Source organism: Nomascus leucogenys, chromosome 3 (genome assembly GCF_006542625.1).
Source record: "Nomascus leucogenys isolate Asia chromosome 3, Asia_NLE_v1, whole genome shotgun sequence".
Lineage (NCBI taxonomy): Eukaryota > Metazoa > Chordata > Mammalia > Primates > Hylobatidae > Nomascus > Nomascus leucogenys.
Window position 1 is genome coordinate 102,850,826 of NC_044383.1, and position 18,309 is coordinate 102,869,134.

At 41.7% G+C, this 18,309-nt stretch overlaps 1 protein-coding gene and 1 pseudogene across 2 annotated transcripts; one reads left to right on the plus strand and one right to left on the minus strand.

The window, feature by feature from the left end:
• Positions 1 to 3,738: 3,738 nt before the first annotated feature.
• Positions 3,739 to 5,025, minus strand: LOC100596787 (annotated as a pseudogene).
• A 2,760-nt stretch (positions 5,026 to 7,785) lies between these two features.
• On the plus strand, positions 7,786 to 10,178 carry CALHM6 (calcium homeostasis modulator family member 6). Of its 2 annotated transcripts, XM_030803288.1 has the most exons (3): positions 7,786 to 7,840; positions 8,279 to 8,861; positions 9,690 to 10,178. In XM_030803288.1, exons 2-3 carry the CDS (start codon positions 8,331 to 8,333, stop codon positions 10,110 to 10,112), a joined length of 954 nt encoding a protein of 317 aa, XP_030659148.1. In that variant the 5' UTR covers positions 7,786 to 7,840; positions 8,279 to 8,330; the 3' UTR covers positions 10,113 to 10,178. The 2 variants fall into 2 exon arrangements, with proteins under 2 accessions (XP_030659148.1, XP_012361500.1); XM_012506046.2 differs by lacking the exon at positions 8,279 to 8,861.
• The last annotated feature ends 8,131 nt before the right edge of the window (positions 10,179 to 18,309 follow it).

Genomic DNA, 18,309 nt, shown 5'->3' on the forward strand with positions numbered 1-18,309 from the left:
CATACTTGAAGAGCTATTATTCACTGTCTCCAAGCTGCTCCAGGTCGCAGGTCTGCAGCGTCTCCGGCCCTGCACGCCTACCACTACTAGCTATTTTTTTTGACAAGGCTTTATAAACCCAAGAAAAGAATTGGTTGATTTGTTAACAAATATGAGAAGGAATGGAACTATTTCAGAAAATTGGGGCCTTGCAAAATTGGAAATCCTAACAGGCTTTAAACTCCAAATACTAAGTCAGAAATTGAGGAAGCCTTGAAAGATAAAGCCCATTAAAATAACCTGTGGAAAGGTAAAATTAGAAGTATGGTGTCTCCACCTATTGATAATGCCTTTCAATAGATTAAGGAATTTCAGGGCAGATAAAATTAAGGTATTCAATTGGATAAATACACACAGCAAAGATCAAATTAAAGTTGTGGCTTTTCCACAGAAAATCATAGACTCATGTATATTCAGGGTACCAGTAGTGGCAAGAGAGATATAAAGATAGGGAGACATGAAGATCTAGATAGAGAGGGAGGAAGAGACAGAGGAAGCTGGGTGGATAGGAGGACCAGGGAAAGAGGGACAGACAGACAGAGAGGGAGAGAGAGAGAGACACGGAGGATGGGGCAAGAAAGCAAAATGATACAGTATATCTGAGAACCATGTCTTGGAAAGAATGGTGGATATTGGCAAATACAGTTTACTGGAATCAAAGAAATAAGAAGCTTACTAACTTACCACTTGGCAAAAGCCATAAAAGTCCCTACCTTGAGTGTACAGAAATGTTCCTTGATTTTCAGGACTCTACTCTCTGGAAGGTCTTCTGTTATCTTCCTTTGCCATGTACTAATGGGCATATATTCGTCTTGGGGACTGTGTAATTCTCTTAGTGCATGTCCTTCTTACATAATGTCAGAAGACCATAGTCTACTTGGGCTTGTGATTCCTTTGACTGTAAATCTCTCCCAAATTTTAGTAAGCTTCTTATCTCTTTGATTCCAGCAAGCTGTATTTGTCAATAGCCACAGTTCTGAGCTATATTTGTCAACAGCCACAGTTCTTTTCAAGACATGATTCCATTCTTCTGCCTTCTTGCAAAGTAAATTTTCTGTTGTATACAAATGGATTGCATGAAATGTTCTTGCTTATCTTTTCCAATTAGTATGTCTTCCATGTCTTTTCATCCATACCAGCACATACAGGTCTACCTCACCTGTATGGATCTACTTTGTATTCTATGCACCAATACTACATAATTTATTTAAATAATACTCTACAACTTGACAATGTAGCAAGTTTCAAGTGATACATTCTTTTTGAGAAGATCTTCTATGACAGTTTATACTCTCCATAGAATTCATTTAAATTTCTGAGATTTTATAATAGTGTCATCTATAACTTGAAGAACTCAAAATTTTGTTTGTTTAAGTTATTTTTATTTTCTTCATTTTTATTCTTTAATCTTCTTTGTTATTTATTATTGTTCTCTTTGGAAATTCATATCTTTGATCATATATCATAAATTAGTAAAGGAAATTTGAGTTCAGGAGAACTGGAATTGTGACGATAAGTGTGCATTGACAACAAAGCTCTATCACACATTATCAAACATTGTGCTCTGCAGCTCTCATAAGAATGCAGACTAATGACATGACCCTGCTTGGAATATGACTGCTAGACTCTAATACAACATTAATCTTGGCCCCAAGACCCTCCAAAGAGAGTAAAATCAAGTTAAGATTCAAATATCTTAGGTACCATGTGCAAGATGCAATGCTAGATGCCAAAATTAACAAGTTAATTTACAAAATCTGACACTCCTAATCCCAAAGGGAATATATTTCTGAATGTTAAAATTTGTGGGTATATTCTGGAAATATATTGTGGATATATAAATTTGTGGATACATATTGTGGCTATCTCTCTCTTTCTATGTCTGTCTCTCTGTCTCTCTCTGTCTCTGTCTCTCTCATCTTTGAAATAAAAATTTGATTTGATGGGTGCTATGGTCTGAATGTTGGTGTCCCCACAAAAATCCTATGTTGGAACTTAATATCCAATACGATAGTATTAAGAGGTGAGGCCTGTTGAGATGTGATTAAATCATGAGGGCTTCACTCTTGTAAATGGGATTAGTGCTCTTATAAAAGAGGTTGAAGGGAGGTGCCTTGTCTCTTCCACCATGTGAAGACACAGGAAAGTTGCCACCTATGAGGAATAGGCTCTTACCAGACACCAAATCTGCTAGCATCTTGATCTTGGGCTCTCAGTCTTCAGTACTCTGAGAAATAATTTTTTGTTTATAAATTACCCCATCTAAGGTATTTTGTTATAGCAGACTGAAAGACTAAGACAATGAGAAAACACTGTTTCACCAAAGTTGCTAATAGACATAGGCCGTAAAAAGCACAGAAGGAAAACTAACTAGGACCTTTAATTGCCTCAGAGTGTCAGATGATGTTGATGATGGCAGTGACAACAACAATGGTAGCAACGATGATGTCAACAAAGACTTGGCCATATCTAGTTTCTCTAAGTTGTTAAGTCAAGTTTATCCTAAAGCGGCCTCCTTACATATCTTAAGTTCAGCCTAAAGTTTTCTCTGTAATGTAAGCAGACTGTAACCTACTGTTGTGCCAGTCAAGTTGTGGCCAATCAAAGAGGGTCAACTGTTCAAACTGTGTTCAAACAAGGTAAATGCCAGGCTATAACCAGTCAGGCTGTTTCTATACCTCACTTCCATTTTCTGTACTTCACTTTCCTTTTTCTGTCTATAAATCTTCCACGGGATTCTCTCTGAGCCTATTCTGGCTCAAGAGGCTGCCAGATTCATGAATCATTCTTCGCTCAATTAAACTCTGTTAAATTTAATTTGGCTATGGTTTTTCTTTTTACAGAGTTAAAATAATTATCTGCTGCAAGAACAAAAATCAGTGTGTTAATCACTAAGTACTTAAACTTTTGTGATAGGCTTAGGAAATTCACAGTAAGAGAGGAATAAAAATCTTTAAAAGGCTTTTTTGAAATATCATGGGATTGCCATTTAACAAATGACATCCCTGTGCCAAGGAAAGGGTCTGATCTTTCCCTCCTTCTGCTTTACGCCTCCATTGGAAAAACTTTTATAAACATTTAAAATATCTCAAGACAACAGCATGTTCCAGATTTTCAAATATGTTATCTAACACGAGCAATGTATCCACAAATTTTAACATTCAGAAAGATATTCCCTTTAAGAGTAGGAGTGTCAGATTTTGTAAACTTTTTAATTTGGTATCTGGCATTTCTTCTTGCACATGTTACCTAAGATATTTGAATATTAATTTGATTTTACTCTATTTGGAGGGTCTTGGGGCCAAGATTAATGTTGTATTAGAATCTAGCAGTCATATTCCAAGCAAGGTCATGCCATTAGTCTGTATTCTTATGAGAGCTGCAGAGAACAATGTTTGAGAACTAGCACACGTGAAGACAATTGCAAGACACTTTCAGATTCATAGCGTGTATGTGCATTTCCTTTCAAGAAGTTTCTTTTCCGAGAAATGTTCTGTAGTTTCTGAAACCCATTCCTGACATTGAAAATGACAGTGCTGAAAAAGAAAGTACTATAGTTAAAGGAAACCAAAGGGAACCCATAACCATTGGCTTTACACTGTGCTTAATGTGAGACTCTATTACTCATTTCTTTTTATTTTTTATTTTTGACCTCTAAACTTTTTATTGGCCTCCTGCTCCTCAAAGGGTCCCCTACTTCTGCTGGCTTAATGTCTCAGAACTTTGGTGTCATTGGTCTCAGACACCACTTTGCCATCCACTATCCGGCGGGTGGTGGTCTTTTGGATGGTTTGCATGGAGTTGCTGTTGTCCAGGGCATCACCAAGATCGAAGTCCTCGCCATCTTCCAGCAGGCGTTGGTAGGTGGCAATCTGAGCCTCCAGCTTGACCTTGATGTCCAGCAGGGCCTCATACTCCTGGGCCTACTGCTGTCCCTCTGCCTGGGTCTGTGTCAGCTCTGACTCCAGGTGCATCAGGATCCCATAGAGCTTTTCCATCTGCAGGGCATAGCAGGCCTCCACCTCCCTCAGGCTGCTTTCCAAGCTGGCCTTCAGATTTCTCATGGGAGTCCAGGTCGATCTCCAAGGAATGGATTGTACATCTCAGCTCTGTGCGCATCATAGCAGCTCCAACCTCGGCGGACTGCGTGGTGGCCACTGCGGTGCTCTCCTCAATCTCCTGAGACCAGTACTTGTCCAGCTCCTCTTAGTTCTTCTGAGCCAGCTCGTCATATTGGGCCCGGATGTCTTCCATGATCTTGGCAAGGTCCTGAGATTTGGGGGCATCTACCTCCATGGTCAGCCGTGGCAATCAGGGCTTGTAGGCCTTTTACTTCCTCTTCATGGTTCTTCATGAAGAGCAGCTCCTTTTTGAGAGCCTCGATCTCTGTCTCCAGCTGCAGCCGAGTGACATTGGTGTCATCAATGACCTTGTGGACCCCATGGATGTCGCTCTCCACAGACTGGCACATGGCCAGCTCTGTCTCATACTTGACACTGAAGTCATCAGCAGCAAAATAGGCATTGATTTGCAGAACGATGCAGGCATTGTCCACAGTATTTGCGAAGATCTGAGCCCTCAGGTCCTGATGGTCATGAAGTAATGGCTCCAGTCTCTGGCCTGGGGTCCCTTCTTCCCTAGGTGCTCCCGGATTTTGCTCTCCAGCTTCCAGTTCTCGGTCTCCAGGCTCCTCACTCTGTCCAGGTAGGAGGCCAGACAGTCGTTCAGGCTTTGCATGGTCTCCTTCTCATTCTGGATGCCTCCTATTCCTGCCAGACCCCTGGCCATCCCTGCAGCCAGGCCCCCGGATCCCATGCCACCCTAGAAGCTGGTGGAGCGGGACACAGAGATTCGGGAACCAGAGTCCGTGGTGCCTGCATAGACACTGGCTGCACTGCTGACCAGCCAGGCGATGAAGCTGGGTGTCTGGACGGAGCCCAGGGAATGGTAGTTGGTGGAAAAGGTGGAGCAAGTGGTGAAGCTCATGCTGTCCAGGGAGGAGAGCAAGAGGACAGGACTCAGGCTTTGCCGACTATGTTCTACTACTCATTTCTTAACAGCTAAAGCAAATCACAGGCTTTCAAAAGTGTAAAGACATTTAAAATATTATTTAGTCTACCTCTCCACACCATTAGGGTGTTAGTCAATTTCCATCAAGGGCTGAAATTCTGAGCAATATCCTCTCAGAACAGAGCTGGATATGGAGGGCTGGGAATCTTCAATAGACCCAGAGCTAGAACCAGTCAATCCAGTGGTGGTAGGAGTGGATGGCAGGGTACTAGACTCAAGGCCAAGTGCTGGGGAAACATTCAGGCTAGGAGGCAAAACCTGGACTCTCAATTATAGAAACGTGTACTAAGTTCTGAATGATCATTGCATGTGGGAGATTTGTGATTGGGAGAGCACAGAAGTAGCAAACCCAGGAGGTGGTGTTTAGAGACACAAGCTGACAAGACAGTATGTCAGGATGAAGCTCAGTCTGTGATAAGTTTCAGAGGCAGAATTGCAGACTACATATTCTGGTCTATGAAGCACCTAAACCTGACCTTCCACTTGCAGCTTTGGCCTCATGATGTGCCAACTTGCCTGTCATTCTCAATGCTCCCATAACTCTGGCCTTCTTTCCAACCAAGCTCCTTTGTACCCCAGACTCATTCAGATTAAATGTCAGTTTCTCATAGAGGCTCTTTCAGGACACTGTCTAACTCCAATTTATCCTGTGCATAATCTTTAGGACCCCTCCTTTCCATTTCCTATATCATCTTTACTATAAGTTCAAAGACGGCAGGATACCTGTGTCTTCTTCCTTGTTGTATCCAGCAATGCCAGGCACTTTTGATAGGTACCTGACATATTCTGAGTGTTTATTAAACATTTAAATGAATGACTGAATGAACAAATGAACTAATAACTGGTTAACAAATGAATTAATCTAGTTGGGGGAGGGGGCTGATAGATAAAACTTTCTGTAAGTAAACATATTTCAAACAAATCCTTGACTAAATAACAGAAGCCAGAGAAGAGAAGGTGATGGACTTCATTAGAGTCTTAATAAATGAAGGGAATGAAAACAGACCATAGGAATGAGGTGAAGGAGGAGATGGTGCTGATTAGATTGAGCCTCAGTGGATGATAAACTATTACAGCACAGTGGTAAAACCCTGGTATGGCTATCAGCAGGTAACCAGGAAAATGCCAGCCATCCCTCTTGGTTTGAGAGATGTGGGAGAATAAATTAATCTCACTCAAGAAGACAGAAGGGTGCATTTTTATTAGGTTTCAGTTAGGGGAGATTTGGATAAAGCCATCTGCACAAAGGTTGTGGATATAGTGATGTTTGTGCATGATGGAATATGGGAAGGGTGGAGGAGAGAGGACACATCTTAGAGTATTATGGTAGAGGTGAAGAAAATTCCAGCAGTAAGAGGAGAGTTACTCAAGGCATAAAGGAAGAAATTTATCTTGGGAGATGAAAAATTACAAAGATAATAGTCAGAGCAGAAGTGATTCGCTTCAAACACGTAACTTTGCTGCAAGTTGACAGGAAGCCTGGCAGTATCTGGTCTAATCTCAGAGAAGAGGGCCCCAACTTTCCTGCATGACCATGAAGACCCTCATCTGGGGTTGGCCTCTAAACACACAGAAAAAAGATATCTATTTACTATATCACTATGGAATGACAGCTTTTGGCACTAAGCTAGGCACCCTGCTGGTAGTGTTGGAGAGAGAGTAGTTAAGAAGGCAAGTTGGACTAAGAAAAGAATAATACATTTCTTGTCCATTCTCTAAAAATTCACTTGGTTCCATGGGCTACCTATTCTTCCCAGATAAAATAAGGCAAGCCTAGTGGATGGGCACCAATAAGAACGATTTCATTGTGAACTGCCCACCCAAGCTCCACATCCAGATACTCTCCTTGTGGTGAAGCAGACAGCTAAGGTGTACACCAATTCTCTTAAGGTAGCAGAGTCATTGAGTCAATACTATCCACTGAATTGATCCTCGGTTTAAAATTCAGAATTCAGTATTCATCGAGATTCTTAAGTTATGTACAATGTAATTATTTGTTGTCTATTCCCCAAATTGCATTTTAAGGGGAAAACTCTCACACTGATCATTCATTTAATAGACATACCCTATATGTAAAGGCACTTTACATATGCTACTCAATCTACTCATGTCAATAATCTTGAAAAGTGGGCACTATCATCCTTCTTTTACAAATAAGGATGCTGTGTCTCAGAAGGGCATACTTGTTAAACACACCACAGACAAGATGCACTTGACTTCAAAGCCCATGTTCTTTCAAGCACACCTCAGCTCACTCTGGAGTCACACAGAGTAAGGCTCAATATCACAGAAGTGGTTACAGTGTTTGTGTCAGAACAACGCTACCTTGAGAAAACTGAAGGTGGAGGAAGCAACGTTACATAGATGTAGCTGCAGTTTGAAATTTTGGGTTCAGCTAGTACTTGAACAATCACGTATCCCCTTCTGTGCAGATCAGCTTGGTGGTCAGAGTCAGAATTTTACCCTCCTCCAGGCATTGACAGTGTTATGACATATCTGAAAGAAAAGAACCTCGTATTGATGAGTAAATCAATACAGTATATTTGGTCTAATGTCCTGAAGGAGATCAGGCAGAGGAGAGAAGAGTCAGTGTGAACTAGGCTGGTGGTTCAGGCCAGGAGGGAGACAGAAAGGGTGCCGCACATCACAGAAGTACCAGAACTTGAGCTGGACTTTGCTGATTTAGCTTATGAAAGAGGATCCAGAAATTTGTCCTTGAATAATGTTTCCCGTAAGTAATCAGTTTTTTGATAATTATTTGGTTTTACTGTGATCTGGCTTAGTAACTACGGTGGCTGCAATAGAGGAAAATCTGGTATTTCCCAGTTTTTCCAACTGGCGGCCGTGGGTCAAGAAGGGTAGTTTCTTGGTTCGTTGTCAGATTGGTGGTAATAAAGGAACAAGGTCAATCTCCTGTCAGAGTTCCTGAACTGGGGGAGGAAGATAACTGGTGCCTCTACCTTTGGAACGGGGTGGGTCCCAGAGAGGTCAAGGGTCCTGGGAGTGTTTGTTTGCCTGGTTCTGTTTGTTAACCAGAGGTGGTGTGGCTGAAATGGGAAAGTGAAACGTGAGGAAGGTCTGAGAAGCCCTCTTCCCTTTAAAAAAAAAAGCTGCTTCTCGCAGAGTGGAAAGCCCTGGTCCCCATCCCTCAAAGCCATTTGACAAGCAGGGCAGCGAAGAGGCAGAAGGATCTGGGCCTGTCCGTGAGGCCCCGGGGGACGATGCTCATGCAGAAGTTTCGGGCGGTGCTGGACCTGCACCTCAAGCACCACAGCGCCTTGGGCTACGGCGTGGTGACCCTGCTGACGGCGGGCGGGGAGCTCATCTTCTCCGCCGTGGCGTTCCAGTGCCCGTGCAGCGCCGACTGGAACCTGCGATACGGCCTGGTCTTCTTGCTGGTGCCGGCGCTCGCGCTCTTCCTCCTGGGCTATGTGCTGAGCGCACGCACTTGGCGCCTGCTCACCGGCTGCCGCTACAGCACCTGCGCGAGTTGCGGATCGGCGCTGCGCGGCTCCTGGGTGTGCTTGCACCTCAGCGGGGCCGCCGCGCTCGCGCCCCTCACCTGGGTGGCCGTGGCGCTGCTCGGGGGCGGCTTTTACGAGTGCGCGGCCAGCGGGAGCCCGGTCTTGGCGCAGCGCCTGTGCCACGGCCGCGACCACAACTGCTCCGCGGAGCTGCCGCTGGTGCCGTGCAACCTGGCCAAGGCGTCGGACGTGCAGGACCTCCTAAAGGATCTGAAGGCTCAGTCGCAGGTCTGCCCCTGGCGCTGGGGGCGTCTGGGAGGAGCGGAGGGGCCGAGCTTTCGCTGGGCCGCTGGGGTGAGGGAAAAATCGGTGACTTTTCTCCAGATATACAGTACCCTAAGACAATCTAGAATGGCTCCTTGCATCTAATTTGCCGTCAAGCGAATATCTGAATAAAACGAATGAAAAGGAGAAAAAAGCACTCCCGTAGTATCTGGCACTGTACATGAATCGTGGAAAGTGGGAGTGAGAGTGGGCACGCCTACTCTGTGCCAGATATTACGCTAGGCCCTTGACCTCCTGCATTATTTTTACGTCTCACGACAGCTCTGTTGGGTGCAAAATTGCGGTTTTGCCATTACAAGTAATAGTTTCGTATCTCCACTGTATAGCGACTTCACTGAGTCTGAGTAAAGTTGTTTGCCCAGCCAATAGAAAGCAGAATTGTTACAATTAAAGGGGTCTATACAATAAAATGGGTTTGTCTGGCTCTAAAGCCACCACTGGACTTAGAAAGCTCAGAGGTTCTTTAAAATGAACACTTCTTTCCCAGGATTTGCAGAAATTCCACATTTTGAGTTCTAAGGGAATGGTATGGGCTCCTCCCTGGGCAGAATCATAGTGCATAACTTGGACTACAGTTGACTTTCCAAGCAAGCAGTTGTACTGGGGGGCTAGGGAGGTTACTGCGACACCTTACTCTTAAGGAATTAAGACCTAAAACCGTTGTTTGTTCATCATCATAACTGGCCAGTAGTTGAAACTTTATCTGATGATTTTTAAATTTCTTGTAAAAAAACAAGTAGCTAAATTACTATTTTGTTGTGTTTTCTTAAGGTGTTTGGCTGGATCTTGATAGCAGTTGTTATCACCATTTTTATGATTTTTACATCTGTCGCCCGATGCCTATCTCCAGTTAGTTTTCTGCAGCTGAAATTCTGGAAAATCTATTTGGAACAGGAGCAGCAGATCCTTAAAAGTAAAGCCACAGAGCATGCAACTGAATTGGCAAAAGAGAATATTAAATGTTTCTTTGAGGGCTCGAAACCGAAAGAATATAAGACTCCAAGCATTAAAGAGTGGCAGCAGATTTCATCACTGTATACTTTCAATCCGAAGGACCAGTACTACAGCATGTTGCACAAGTATGTCAACAGAAAAGAGAAGACTCACAGTATGAGGTCTACTGAAGGAGATACGGTGATTGGTGTTCCTGGCTTTGTAGATTCATGTGGTATAAACAGCACTCCTGGGTTATGACCTTTTGAATGAATAGAAAAGAAAGTTGTTTTGAATTATTGCTTTATTAAAAAATAAACATTGGTATTTTTTGAGTGCTTTTTTCTTCCAAATTGTGGAATTTTATATCTGAAATTAAAATATAGAGCTTAACCTCTTTATAATATTATTTAAAACAAACAAAAAAAGAAAGTGATTCATCCAAAGTAAAAACTAGAACTAAAAGAAGTCTTATATCCTTGTTCTAGAGTCCTTTTCAAATGAAAGACTTTTGGAGCAAAAACAGTGGCAGAACAATTGAACTTCAGACATTTCTGTTAGGTTATCTGATGTTAATTTCAAGTTCATTTTCTTGCCCACAACATCTTGTTAGGAACTTTAAAATTATGGCATTCTAGCTGGTTCTATAGCACAATTGATAGCACATTGGGCTCCTAGCTGAGCCTTTTGTGGTCATTCAAAAATTAGAGCATTTCATGACTCTAATAGGGTTACAATAATAAATTAATCATGCAAAGGAAAATAAACTTTGTAAAATACGAAAATTGGAAAAATAGTAAAGAGAATTGCAGGCAACAACTGTTGTTTTTAGTTTATAGCATCAGAGGAAAAGTGTTAAAGCTTATATGTTATGGTAAATTTAAAATAAACACAAAAGTAGAGAGGATAGTTTTATGAGCCTCCAAGTAGTTGTTACACAGCTTCAACAGAGTTGGGAAGTCAGATAAAACCAATACCAAACAAATAAACGCACATCGTGACCTGATTTAGATTAGGGGAGAAGGGATTTGGGAAAGCTTTTTAAAAACTGAATGCTGTAGGGTAGCAAGAAGGAGCATTTCAGTCATACTGAAAGTCATACTGAGCATTTCAGTCATACAGATAAAACCAATACCATACAAACAAATGCAAATTGTGACCTGATTTAGATTAGGGGAGAAGGGATTTGAGGAAGCTTTTTAAAAACTGAATTCTGTAGGGTAGCAAGAAGGAGCATTTCAGTCCTACTGAAGGAACAGTATGTGCAAAGACTAGGGTGAAAAAGATGTTAGCAGAGTTGAAAACCTGAAAGGCGACTGAAAAAAATGAGCAAGGGACTGAGTGTGCAGTGCCTGGAAACCATGAGAAGAATTTTGTTTTTCATCATATCAGCATTTTAGGAAGATGGTTTGCTTTTTTTGAGAGAAAAGGAATGACACGGGAAGCAGGAGAGCCAGGGTAGAAGGAGAGAGACTAATCAGGAGGCCACTACAGTGGAAATAGGTGGGAGTGAACTTGAACTGAGTGGATAGGGACCAAAATGGAAAAAGCAGATAGATTCAAGGTAGACTTTGTACATAGACGTGGCAGGATTTGTTGATAGAAAGTCTCTAAAGACTTGGTGAGAGCAATTATATCTACAGATAAAATTCTGTAACTTTATAATGCCAGGACTTTTCAGCGATCCTTGTCTTCCATTAGCTTGTCATTCCTGCCCATTCCCCAAATTTGTGGCTGTTTTCTGAATTTTAAAAAATGAGATATACAAACTTTAAACTATAAAATAATTGAGCACTCGTCATATTTAGCCCTCTTCCTCTTTTGCCAAACGGTTATGCTGATTTCTGTTTACCTTTCCTGCATAAGGCCGTTAAAAAGAACTAATCTGCAGGACGGAATATCCTGTTGTTGAGAGTCATGCGTAACAAGAACGTTGGCAGCAGAAACAGCGTGATCAGCTTTTTTTCATTCCCTAAAAGAATGCTTTTGAAAATCATATCATGCCTACTTTCATTTTTACTTCCTTTATTTCATTTCCCAATTGCTTCTTCTTTTTTCTTCTGAGACAGGATCTCATTCTGTCACCCAGGCTGGAGTGTAGTGGCAAGATCTTGGCTCACCGCAAACTCTGCCTCCCTGACTCAAGTGATCCTCCCACCTCAGCCTCCTGAGTAGCTGGGACCGCAGGCATGTGCCACCCTGCCCAGCTAATTTTTGTACTTTTTGTAGAAATGGGGTTTCTCCATGTTGCCCAGGCTGGTCTCGAACTCCTGGGCTCAAGCAATCTGCTTGCCTCAGCCTCTCAAAGTGCTGGGATTACAGATGTGAGCCACTGCGCCCAGCCTCCAATATCTTTTTGTACATTCTTTCCTTTCAAAACTTTTTTTATGTTCTATCACTTATACTTGCATCTTCAGTAGTATCATATTGTCTCCATTGTGTTGATTTATGCTCCACCTCCTCTTGCACAGTCTTTAATAATTATTGTGAAAATGTATATGCTTAAGAAAAAAATTGTAATGGTAGAGAATGGTGAGAAGTAAAATAAAATTACCTCATTCCTTTGCAATATATTCTTCTCAGAAGTAGCCATGTATAAACTCTCCGCATAACCTCTATCATAAGTGTTGTTCTGTAACTTTTACACATAAAATATAATTATTGCATGTCAGTATATGACAATTTACCTCATTTAAAAAATTGCTACATAGTATTTTACTGGTTAGTAGGATATTATCCCTTTTTTGTTAACCCCACCCACCAGCCCCCAAACACGTGCACACACATTCATAAAGTGTAGAAAGGTAAGCACTAAATTATCAAATGTGGTTCCTTCTGAGGACTAAGATTGGTGCAGGAATTTTTTTAAATTTCATGCACTTTTGATCTTTGGGGTTGTTGTAATGAATAGTAAATATTAAATGTATAATTAAAAAATTTTAAAAAGTAACCTTACCCTGGTGTAGAGTTTTACACTCAAAAAAGCAGTTTTGCATCGTTTATTTCATTTCATTTTCACAAGTTTCCAGGTTACCCATGAAACACCTCACTCACATTTACAAACAGGAATCGAAAGTTAAAGAGGTTACATTATTAATCCAAAGTTACATGTCAATAAAGGCAAAACCAAAGATAGGATACAGATCCTCCCTAGATGATGTAGTTTAATGTGGCCACTGGCTGTTTTTATTACTGGGTCAGATTTTTCCCTTCCTAGCTATGTGACTTTGTGGGCAGAAGAGATACAGATCTCCTTAGTGACCCTCAATATTTGACATTTTATCTTGAAACTCAGCAACTACTAATAGCAAAGACCACTTTGAATAAACACGGTGAGAATGAGACACAGTAAGTTATTTCTTGGTGGGAACAAGGTCACTGCTATTTGGCAGAAGTCACCACTCCTCTGGGCCTGGCCCAAACAGGCTGTATCATGGGCTAAAGAAGCATTTCTACACTCAGTATGTATTTATTTGCTGGTTTATCAAATTATTCTTCATCATCACCCCAGCTTTATGCTGTCTGGAACCCTTAACCTTTAAAGAGATTCAGATGCAGAATCTGCTATTAATATTTGCTGAAAAACAACCACATTGTTATAAGAGATGATTCTACATTGTATCAAGTACTGGCAAGATAATAACAAGGCTTAAGATTAAGATGGTCTCCTTGCTTTATCCAAAGCCATGGCTAGAAGTATCAATGCTCAATGAACTGACTAAAGAAGCAAGTCCTGAGGGGAGTATCTGAAAACAGAATTAGCCAAATACTCAAATGTCTCTGGCTGAAAAACATCTTGGAACTCTAAATTTCACAACATCCTGCATCTTATCTACCAGGTGGCCTACAATAAATTATTCTTCCCAAGACAGAAGACGGAGAAACCCTCCCTCTCTGAGTCAGCCCCAGCAGCAGCAGCCAGGGCCTGTTTTGACAGCAGCGCACTCCCACTGAGTGTTTAGCACACTTCACACACTAAGCCTACACCAAAAGCAAAGCCTTTAGTTGACTTAATTTTGTCCCTTCCTCTTCACTACATACTTATGAAATATCTCTTGTAAATTGCAATGTAAGGACTGTGGAATTGATCATATTATATTCTTATCCAGTGAAAAAGACTGAAATCAGGGCTGGCACAGTGGCTCATGCCTGTAATCCCAGCACTATGGGAAGCTAAGGCAGGAGAATTGCTTGAGACCAGGAGTTCTGAGACCAGCCTGAGAAACATAGCAGGGTTTTATCTCTACCAAAAAAAAAAAAAAAAATTATCTGGGTGTGGTGCTGTGCACCTGTAGTACCTAGTACAAGCTACCCTGGAGGCTGTGGTGGGTGGATCATTTGAGCCCAGGAGTTTGAGGTAGCAGTGAGCTATTATTGTGCCACTGTACACCAGCCTGGGTGGTAGAGCAAGACATGTCTCTAAATAAATAAATACATACATACATACATACATACACAAAATGATTTTTAAAAGATCCAAATCAAAAAAGGGTATATTCTTTCAAGATGGTTTGCCACAAGGACTAGAACATTAAGAAGTTCCAGATGAAAGGAATATCCTACAAGATCCGGCAATTTATTGTCATTTTAAAAATTATGAGAAATAAATCACAGAGAAGAGTATATGAAACATTTATGTACAATTTAATAATGATTACAAAGCAAACATCTATATAACCACCCAACAGTGGAAGGAAATGTACATTTCCAGCACCCCAGAAACCCCTGCCTCATACATCCTTTCACAATTCCAACTCTTTCCACCTAGAAGTGAAAAGTGATCATTTCTTTCTTTTTTCATAGTTTTACCACATAAATATGCATTCCTAAACTATCCATGCTTACTTAGTTTTGCTGATTTTTGAACTTTAAATGAATACAATCATGCTGTAATAATTGTTTTGTGATATTCTTTTTGTTTTTAAGAGATTAATCCATATTATGTCTAGGACAATTTGTTTATTTTGAACTGCTGTGTGGTATTTTATTGTTCAAATATACCATAATGTAGTCCATTGAACTGCTGATGGACAGTTGGGTTGTTCCCAGTTCTGGCTCTTATCAGCACTGCTGGTATGAACATCCATGGACTTGTACTCTGATAAACACGAGCAAGTGTTTCTTCGGAGTGTATTTCTGGGAATAAGTGGTAGCAAGAGAGTATGCACATATTCCAGTTTGTTATATCATATCAAATATAAAAGATTGTATCCATTTATACTACTATAAGAGTTCTCATTGCTTCTCACTTCTGCGACGTTTCGTATTTCTAGTTATTTACTTTTTGTCAGGGGAATATGTAATGGTATCTCTCATTGTGGTTTCAACTGACATTGCCCTAATCATTACAGACTTTAGGCATCTATACATCTCTTTTCTAGCCATTTGGATATCCTCTTTTATGAAACGCCTATTCAAACCTTTTGCCCATTTTCTATATTTAGTTTGTCTGTCTTTTCCTTATTGATTCATAGGATTTCGTTATTATTTCATTCACTTAAACCAACAAATATTTATTGAGTGTCTGATACATTCTGGGCATGTTCTAGGATATGTCAATGAAGCAAAATCAAAGTTCTGTCCTCATGGAGCTTACATTCTAGGGGGAAGCAGAGCAAAAAAGAGCAAACACAATAAATAATAATAATAATAAATAAATAATTGGGTATGTAAGGAGAAGATTAATACTATGAAAAAAAAAAGAAAAAGCAGAGCACCCCAGAAAGCATTATAAAGGCTGGAGATTGGAGAGCTGTTGCCCTCATGAGAAGTGACCTTTGAGCAAAGATTGAAGGGATGAAGGGTTAATCAAGGTGGTCTGAGAATGGCGAATTAGGAGACAGAAATAGACCATGAAGTCAGAGAGATAAAGGGGTTGGGGACAGATTATGTAAGCCTTTGGACCACTGTAAGCACTTTGGCTTTTATTCTGAATGAGCTAAACAACCACCTCACACGTTCCCTACAACAGCAGTCCCCAACCTTTTTGGCACCACAGACTGGTTTCTTGGAAGACAATTTTTCCACGGACGGAGTGGGAGTGGGTGGTTTCAGGATGATTCAAGTGCATTACATTTTTTGTGCACTTTATTTCTATTATTATTACATTGTAATAATGAAATAATTATACAACTCACCATAATGTAGAATCAGTGGGAACCCTGAACTTGTTTTCCTGCAACCAGATGGTCCCATCTGGGGGTAACTGGAGACAGTGACAGATCATCAGGCATTAGATTCTCATAAGAAGCGAGCAACTTAGATCCCCCACTAGATGCTGCCGATCTAACAGGAGGTGGAGCTAAGGCAGTAATCCAAGTAATGGGGAGCAGCTGTAAATACAGACGAAGCTTCACTTGCTCGCCTGTCACTCACCTCCTGCTGTGTGGCCCAGTTCCTAACAGGAACTGGTATCAGCCCATGGCCCAGGGGTTAGGGACCCCTGCCCTACAACACTTAAATGATCTGATGACTGAAGCTGACCATTGGACTTTCTGGCATAATCAACAGAAGATAAGAACATACTGACTTTAAAGACAAGAAGTGATGCTCCCTTTTAGAATGTAAGTAACCATAACCCTTGAGCTAAGGAAAGATACCTAAGACCAAATAGCATGTGTTACTGTGGAATTAAAGTCAGACGGTAAGTGTATGGGCATGCATGCGTGTTGTGCATAAGTTTCCTTATGGTACTTTAAGTACATTTTTTTATAGTTTGTTTTGCTAGGAGAATATTACATGAGGAACTTGGTTTGATAAAATTATTTATAACGGTGAGAAATGAACTTGTATATTCAGTAGTCACAGTTTGCTTTTACAACTGCAACTCACTTTTCAGTGACCCTCCTTGTCAAGTTTTGGGCCCTATTTAACTAATGCCCTCAGGGTCACCATCTGCTCCTTAATGTATTTACTTTCAACCATTCAAGAAATATCCCTCAGTATGTGTGGGGGATTGGTTCCCGGACCCTCCATGGATACCAAATCCATGGATACTCAAGTCCCTTCTATAAAATAGTGTAGCATTTCTATATAACCTATGCACATCCTCCTATGTATTTTAAATCATCTTTAGATTATTCATAATACCCACTACAGTGAAAATGCTATGTAAATAGTTGTTATACTGTATTGTTTAGGGAATAATGACAAGAAAAAAGTTTGTACATGTTCAGTACAGTTGCAACTATCGAAATTTTTTTCCAAATATTTTTGACCTACAGTTAGTTGGTTGAATCCATGGATATGGAGAGCTGATTGTATCGAGAGGAGATATGGTTTGTGGGAATCTTTATAATCCCATGATTCAGAGCTCAGACACTAGAGGCAGATAACACTGGGTTTATGGCTTAGCTTCTACTAAGGAAGTGCCTTCAAATGCCTCTCCAAATCTCAGTTTCAGCATTTGTAAAATGTGGAATAATCATATTATTTACCCAGATGATTTTGTGAGGATTAAATGAGATAATGCCTAGAAAATGCTCAATAAACAAAATTTATTGTTATTATTATAAGGCAGTAAGCTCAAGGGATCAGAGAAAAGGAGAGAAATAAGATGTTACTTCTACTCTCAAAGAATCAGTAGGCAAATATGTAAACAATTAGCCATAATTGGAATAAAAAATACACCCTCCCTTCCTTCTTTCCTTCCTTCTTTCCTTCCTTCCTTCCTTCCTTCCTTCCTTCCTTCCTTCCCTCCCTTCTCTCTCTCTCTCTCCCTCTCTCTCTCTCTGTCGCTTTCTCTCTCTCTCTCTTTTCTTTCTTTCTTTTTTTTGAGATGGTCTCCCTCTGTTGCCCAGGCTGGAGTGCAGCGGCATGATCTCGGCTCTCTGCAGCCTCCCTGCCTCGGGCTCCCGTGATTCTCCTGCCTCGGCCTGCCAAATACCTGGGATTGCAGGCGCACACCACCACGCCTGGCTGGTTTTTGTATTTTTGGTGGAAACGGGGTTTCGCCGTGTTGGCCAGGCTGGTCTCCAACTCCTGACTTCGAGTGATCTGCCCGTCTCGGCCTCCCGAAGTGCTGGGATTACAGACGGAGTCTCGCTCACTCAATGCTCAATGTTGCCCAGGCTGGAGTGCAGTGGCATGACCTCGGCTCGCTACAGCCTCCACCTCCCAGCCGCCTGCCTTGGCCTCCCGAAGTGCTAAGATTACAGCCTCTGCCTGGCAGCCACCCTGTCTAGGAACTGAGGAACGTCTCTGCCCGGCAGCCCCGTCTGGGAAGTGAGGAGCGCCTCTGCCCGGCCGCCCATCGTCTGGGAAGTGAGGAGCGCCTCTGCCCGGCCGCCCATCGTCTGGGAAGTGAGGAGCGCCTCTGCCCGGCCGCCCATCGTCTGGGAAGTGAGGAGCGCCTCTGCCCGGCCGCCCATCCTCTGGGAAGTGAGGAGCGCCTCTGCCCGGCCGCCCATCGTCTGGGAAGTGAGGAGCGCCTCTGCCGGGCCGCCCATCCTCTGGGAAG

Excerpts from the sequence above, each read along its gene's own strand:
- CALHM6 (XM_030803288.1), top strand. The coding sequence starts at position 8,331 with ATGCTCATGCAGAAGTTTCGGGCGGTGCTGGACCTGCACCTCAAGCAC. Across the intron at positions 8,862-9,689 it reads ATCTGAAGGCTCAGTCGCAG|GTGTTTGGCTGGATCTTGAT; the intron begins GTCTGCCCCTGG and ends TGTTTTCTTAAG.